Source organism: Pseudochaenichthys georgianus, chromosome 5 (assembly GCF_902827115.2).
Source record: "Pseudochaenichthys georgianus chromosome 5, fPseGeo1.2, whole genome shotgun sequence".
NCBI lineage: Eukaryota > Metazoa > Chordata > Actinopteri > Perciformes > Channichthyidae > Pseudochaenichthys > Pseudochaenichthys georgianus.
This window is the reverse complement of record NC_047507.1, coordinates 969,290-976,789: the sequence shown is the minus strand read 5'-3', so window position 1 is coordinate 976,789 and position 7,500 is coordinate 969,290. Positions and strand designations below refer to the sequence as shown.

At 43.4% G+C, this 7,500-nt stretch overlaps 1 protein-coding gene across 1 annotated transcript in view; it reads right to left on the bottom strand.

The window, feature by feature from the left end:
• Nucleotides 1–7,500, bottom strand: part of angpt4 (angiopoietin 4) — a 64,942-nt gene that overhangs the window by 7,364 nt on the left and 50,078 nt on the right. Inside the window, exons 2-3 of the mRNA XM_034083284.2 lie at nt 3,136–3,291; nt 2,933–3,054 (exon numbers count right to left, since the gene is read on the bottom strand). Of these exons, the coding sequence (XP_033939175.1) occupies nt 2,933–3,054; nt 3,136–3,291 (278 nt within the window). The remainder of the gene's footprint in view (nt 1–2,932; nt 3,055–3,135; nt 3,292–7,500) is intronic.

Genomic DNA, 7,500 nt, shown 5'->3' with positions numbered 1-7,500 from the left:
ACAGAGGGTCTGAGGACAGAGGGTCTGAGGACAGAGGGTCTAAGGACAGAGGGTCTGAGGACAGAGGGTCTGAGGACAGAGGGTCTGAGGACAGAGGGTCTAAGGACAGAGGGTCTGAGGACAGAGGGTGTCGTATTGTCAAACTGATGTTCTGTACACACTGTGAAGACACTGAGACGAATGTAACATGTGTGATATTGGGCTATAAATAAACATTGATTGATAAACATCATTATTAACTGGAAATGATTTCTTAGTATATTTCCGCACAATACTCCCACTTTTCATTATTTGTTGTACACACTGATTGTGTATTTGATTTATTTTATATAAATTACTTTGATTTAAAAAAACATTCTACAGTAATTCTTATAATATTTCTATAATTCAGTGTTTTTTTCATTATAATTTCTCCTACTGTGTTAATGTATGCACCGAAGCAACTTCCTCGCATGTGGAAAGTACATCTGATCAGATTCTAGCAATAAACTAAATATTAATCTTAAATAATGTCCCACTGGATGTTTGCTGTTAAAAGACGCATTACTCGTATCTAAACCTGTTCATTAGCGACTCCACTCTCACTAACCTTGTATAACAGACCCCGTGGCTTATATACAGCAAATCTGTATAAAGGCATTCTGGGAAATGTAGGAGATATAACGAAGAACTGAAGGAGGCGGGCTGAGGGAAAGTAAATTGCTGTGTCATCACAACATAACCCCTGGAATGTATGGTATCAGTTTAACGGCCTGTGTGCGCCGGGGGGAGGACAGAAATCCCAAATATTTGCTCTACAAATCTGTCTGTAATGGAGCGGAACTCCCGAGTTACTCCCTCTTGTTAAAGAAGCCGTAAAACCGTGAAATAAAGATTAATAACCCGGCCATCATTCTTTCGGACCGCAGCCCGTTATCTGTGCAGCTGAAGCAGCAGCGGGCTGCAGGAAATAGACCCGGCCCACTGTTAGGTCAACACCGCGGCGGCCAAATGAATGAAACCTGATGAAGGACAGGACTCAGGTCCAGATCTGAGCCAGCGAGGGGGTCTGCAGGGGGCGCTGGGAACATATTTCGCCTTCTCTAACGTTTCCCAGAATCACTATGTGTCTGTCTGTGGCAATGATCTGGAAACGACCCACCTTTTGATTTTAATTAAATGTTATTCTTGTTTTATTCAGTCTTGAGGGTTTGTATGTATATGTTGCTCTGTCGATGGACTGGGAGGTGGGGGGGTTTAATAGTATATCGTTTACTTTTGTATTTTGGAGCTATTTTTGTTACCTTTTGTGTATGAACGTGTTTGATTGATTTATATACAGATTGATATATGAGAGGGATTTTATTATTATTGTTACACAGTTTCATTGTTGAGCGATCGGTGTGGTTTACATTTACTTTCACCCTAACTCTATGTCCCAAACACATCCAGAAGATTTGGTTTGAGGCAGCAAGAAAACACTGATTACAGTAAAGCACGGCCCGCTGTGAGAAGCTCTGCACATAACCTGCTTTCTGTTAAACATTCAAATGAGCTTCTGCACTGAAAGTGAATAAAGCAAGCGAGAGAGTAAACTACAAAGTACTGTGTGCTAAATGCTAGCCCCAGCGTGCTAAAGTGTTGATGTTTAGCATGTGAGCATATTTGCTGCTTAGCAGTAACCACGAAGTACAGGCAGCTGGGAATGTCAGGGTTCAGGGTTAGGGTGATAAACAGAAGTGTTGTTGATGAAGTTAGGAGGTCGAGATGAGCCATCACTTGTTCGAGCTATTCTGGTTTTAAAAGGAGAATATATAAACATATATTTTAAGTAATGGTTTCTTGGGATTTTTTATGTGCTATATTTCAGGGGAAGAAACAGTTTAACCACATTACTTTACACGTTAGATCCCACTTGATGGCATTGCCTCACGCAATATCTGGATCCTTATTTTGCATTTATTCTCATTATTTTACACGTTAGATCACATTTAATTGCGTTGTAAAAGGTTATATTTGGATTGTGGATTTTGATCATATTTATTAGAAGTCAACTGGAAGTGTTCTTCTTTATTTAAGTTGTACCAACTCTGTGCATGCTTCTGGAGATGTGTGTTTTAAGCAGAGGTAGCTAATGAGAGTTTATGTACGTCCGGATCAGCCACTTCAACACGATATCTCCAGCTCTGCATCGAGTTCAGGCTCCACTGTTCTCCTGTATTTCAGTACATTGTGAACATTCACACCCAGACGTGTAACGTGAGATCTGTTTGTGGCTTTCTAACCAAACTGTAGCAGCTGAAGTTGAGTATATGCTGAAGGGCGTGCGGCTCTGTTTCACTGAGAGAGAGATCTCTAACATCCAGAGGTGAGATGTGGTCACATCAGGAGCTGGAACACATGCTCAGGTTCTGATCTGTAAAACATGCCGAGCCGCAGCTCAGTGAGACGGGAGTGATGGGAGACGAGTGTGTGTTTGACTAATGATTTTGTCCACAGCTACATGCAAACTGTGTGTTCGTGATATACTCTGACTACAAAGTATGCAAGCTGAAATTGTAGAGTTTGTGTTTCACAGCGTTTTAAAAGCTGTAAAAGAAACCAAAAAATATAAAATATTGTGAAACTGAAACATAGAAAACTGAAACCAAGTAATAAAAAACGTCTAAAGGGTGTGATCAGGCCAGTTGAAAGGCATCTTGAGTGGGAAAATGGTGCTTAAATGAACAGAAGGAGACAAATTAGTTTAAATAAAGTAAGGTGTCTTTGCATTACAATGTGTTACTATGTTATACGTGGAGATTTAACACACACTTGATATCAAAAGCTCAGAATACACCTGTATTCACTGTTGCTGAAATGCGTCTGTTTTAGCCTCCACCAGAAAAAGTGCATTTGCATTTGAGGTGGAATGGAGAGGTCTCTTTAGCCTTTCAGAGTTTTCGTTTCCCACCTGTTCCTGTCCTGCAGCTGGCTGATCTCGGAGGTCTGCAGCAGCAGCTCCTTCTCCAGCTTGTTGGTGGACAGAGAGTTCTCCAGGAGCTGGATCTCTATCCTGGAGGTGTGGTTCAGCACCTGGAGGGGAGACATCGAGCATCAAATCCCTGAAACCTGCTTTGAGGAGAAGCGATCAGTGACGGGGTTACGACCCGTTACCTTAGCTTCCACCGAGCTGAGTTTGCGAGTCTGCTCGGCGGTGTGTGAGAGGAGGTTCGTGCCGATCTCCAGCATGGTGGCTGTTTGGTTCTGAACGACGTGTGACGGTGTGTGAGAGACGCCCGGCGCCACACTCCTCTGAATGACCCTCTCCAGCTGAGGAGGGAGAAAATACAAACAAGGAAAACTGTCAGGAACAAGATAGATAATAAAGACTCATAGAACTAAACAAACATTGTCATTCAACTTAATAATTTCTACCCAAATCATACAGCAATTTGGAAATATTTGTTTTAAAATGTAAGAAGTAGGGTTGCAATGGTACATTAAGCTGAAAACACAATAAAAATAAGCACTGAAAACTAAAGAAAATCAATATCCTTTAGGGAAATCTGAACTGCAACAATATTGTCAGTATAAAATCTAATAACTGTTTTCAGTGTTGATTTAATAGTAAAAATATATATTTACAGAACAAAATAGTGACAATAAATTCCCCTCAACTCTCATGATATTAAACCACCGAAAATTAACCAAATGAATATTTTCTTGAACAAAAAAATGATATAAATATTGGTGGGGGGTCAAAAAATGTATTTTAACCAAGAAGCCCTTCAGTCCAGTTTTAAGGATAACCTACTGTGGTGAAAGCAGACTCAAGTTGAGATCAGAAGATGTTGAACATTACGGCAATTTGTACACAGTTCCCTAACCTTTTATTTTGCACGAACAGCGCAGTACTTTTCCCACTTTAGTTCCGAAATGTTGCGTTCACACCAAAAAGAGCCGGAACTCAAATGTGTTAATGAGAACCTTTTTACCCCCTGTTCCGTCCCTGTTATGGCGCATTTCCACTGCAGCGGGTAGCCCCGTTTAAGCATCCTTAATCGTCCTCAAGCGTAGCCCCGGCTAGCGGGTACTTTCCCCCTCTTTTTCCAGCCCCATAAAATCGTGGTTCCATCAGGCCAGGGCTGAACTAGTGACGTCAACACTCTCGACTGCTGATTGGTCAGAGAGAATCGCCACAAGATCGCGTGCGAGATCATCCATAGCGTCGCATATATATCTAGAAGCAAGCTTGCAGCATTTTTATACCCCGTATTTTTGTAAACGGGGGAGCTACAAAAATGGCAACGTCAAAGAAAAGCACACCGTGGTCGACCAAGGAGGTGACGACGTTCCTACATCTCATTGGGGATGATAAAATCCAGCGGGAGCTCGACGGAACAACAAAGCCGATCGCCCCGTCTACACTGCGTTGCTATAGTAACTACCCCAGGTCCTAAACTGTATGGAAATGCGCCACGGCCTCGGACGGCCAGCGAGGCAGCCCGAGGCCTGAGCGAGGACGCTTAGGGACGCTTAAACGGGGCTACCCCGCTGCAGTGGAAATGTTCCATTAGAGAGCAGGGACTTTCGTGGGAGTAAAAGGTTCCTATGTCTGATTGGCTGGGCGGATTGCAAACCACGCCCCATAAAACTCCCAAAAAGTTTTGTGAAGCCGCCATTTTATTATCCTTGCCTTAGCATTAGCATTATTAGCATTATTAGCATTAGCCCAGCGCAGAAACGCAGAGAGACTAACTTATGGCAACACAAAAGAAAACATGGGAGCGGTGGAGATGAGGAGGTGTCGGCGTTCTGGCGATTCACTCGGAGTCCCAGCAGGAAAGTGGGGAAAGTACTGCTGTGTGAATGCGCCTTATACATACTTTTCAGACAGTACACCTGCCACTTACATAAAAACTATAAAAACTAGATATAACATTGGAAACCCAACTATAACAAGCAAACAAACACTACAAATGTACTAAAACTATTTTTAACTGAAAGTGAGTTTCTAGAACTCAGCCTTCAAATAAATCCAGAGCACTAACACCACCCACTCGGTGCATCCAGTTCAGCAAATCAAACAGTTCAGAGGTCGGGTAAATTTAAAGACGCAGGTCGCTCCATCTCTGGGAACATCAGCCTGTGCCAACTCGCCCTGCCATGCTGTGACCTTGACCCCCCGACAAATAAATAATCCATCCATCTTGCCATTTATCGTCCCTCTGACTCCACGTCTTCAGGGCACTGAGAAGTCAGAGCTGGTAAATATATCGCTGCACCAACAAACATAGGCTCCCAGAGGACTGAAAGCAACCAACCAGGACGAGTCGGGTGGTTTAAATTAAGATGGAAATCACTCAATTAGTTTATTTAATCAAGTGTTGACCAAGGATTTTTAGATACAGTTGTTCCATGCAAACTCCAGCACAGATTATACTGAAAGCGGCTTTGACTTGAACTTGAATATTTCAATATCACAACGTCAAACCAAACAAGCAGATCGAAATGGAAACGGTTTGAAAGACAGTAAAAATACAGCGGTACAGAATGCATGAATTTCCAAAGATACATATTTTTTGGACTGATATTTGGAGAACCATGCAACACATTCTCCGGTCGCAGATTCCTTTCTCACGTGTACTCCTTTATTTGGGGGACCTACCAGAATGAATAAGAGGGAGCGACAGATATCTCCTGAAAATACTCTCTGAGTAGTGACACGCCTTATTTGGCCTTTCATGGCAACTAAATCACTCTGATTGGCTGTTCGGCTAGCGAATCAGTCCATGAGAAGCGAAACGGTTGCTTGAGAATGTCTTCCACAAGCAACACTCCAATGGCTGATAGCTCCAGTACCGCACGAAACATGTTTTCGATGGACGAGAGTGAAAATGAAACGCACACGCTATTTGTTGTTTGTTTATATCACGCAGTCTGTTCTTCTTCTCTGTCTTCCGGTTGTTGCCTCTTTTGAATGACGCCACTACCGCCACCTGCTGGTAAGGAGAGTGTTTGCCACTCACGCATGCGCAGTTCGTACGTGCTCGGCTGAAGTCTTTGCGGTGTGTTCCAGTGCGACACACGGCCAAGACGCAGGAGAACACGGCGACGCAGCAGTCGGCGTCGGCGAGTTCTCTGGTGACGGCTTGGTGTGTCAGCGCCTTTAGGCAGATCAGGAGAGCCGATCACATGACGTAAAATACATGACAATTTTCTCTGTGCAAAACAAGCTCGCCAAAATGGCTTCACCGGTCTGGCAGTATTTTAAGGTGTCCGAAAAAGACAGTAAAATAGCGGTATGCAACGTGTGTGAAGCAGAAATCCTGCAGCTCCGCCCGCTGTGACGGACCGGTGAGCGCAGCAACACACACACTAAGAGTTAGACCTAACACTAGGGGTGTAACGGTATCCGTATTCGTCCCGTACGTCACGGTTCGGACGTCACGGTTCGGCACACGCAGTCACACGACGAATACGCCTTTTTTTTACGAGTGGGAAAAAAGTCTGTCCTTCAGGGCAGCATCCACTACACTATATATAATCCAGGGGGCGGTATTGCGCCTAAAAGCTGTTTGCCAGCCGCCCTTAAACAACAAATGAAGAACAAGAAGAAAACACAACAAAACTAACTAAATACAAGAAGAAGAAAAGTTAGTATGGTGAGTTCAGATAACACACAGGAGCTAGAACCACCTGCTTCTTTTAAATCAGCTGTGGGAACATTTCGGGTTCCCTGTGGACTACAACAACGATGAAGTGTACGAGTGGTGGATCCGACGAGGACGGTGTGTCGGCGTTGTTCTACAGCGGTGCGGTATGCTAATGGAAACACACGCCAAACATGCTAAATCACATCAGAAGGCATCACCCAGATTTGCCAATCACCAGAGCCCGGCAAAAGACAACAGCAGTTCAACAGCTGATCCCCGCTGTGTTTAATAAGCCAATAGACATGAGAGCCGAGAGACCAAAATAAATAACGGAAGCTTTTGGCATATGTTTTTCAACGGCTTTGCGCTCTGTAAACACTTTCTTATTATTTATGATGTAAGACATTCTTTTTAGTTTTACAGCTTGTTGAAACCTTTTTGTTTGAGCCAGTATAGATACTATGGCCATCTGAGTGTGTATGGTTTGTTTTTATCTGTTTAATACAGTTAGTTATTCTAAAAAAGAGTGCTTTATTTTTAAACTGAAACTTGCACTACTGTTCAAACATAAATAACAACAAACCTGGAATTATGCATTTGGGACTTTTTTTTGCTTTTTCTTGTTGTACCGAACCGTGCCCCCCAAACCGAGGTACGAACCGAACCGTGACTTCTGTGAACCGTTACACCCCTACCAGACACACATTTGATGTATACCTCTGGAACAAGCTAAACTAGTTATACATATGTTTATTCTTCACTGTCGGGTCACTCATTACTGGATCAGTGAGCTGCATGAGACGATACTGACAGGCTGTCAGGAGAGAGAGAGAGGGAGGGGGAGAGAGAGAGAGAGAGAGAGAGAGAGGGAGAGAGAGAGGGA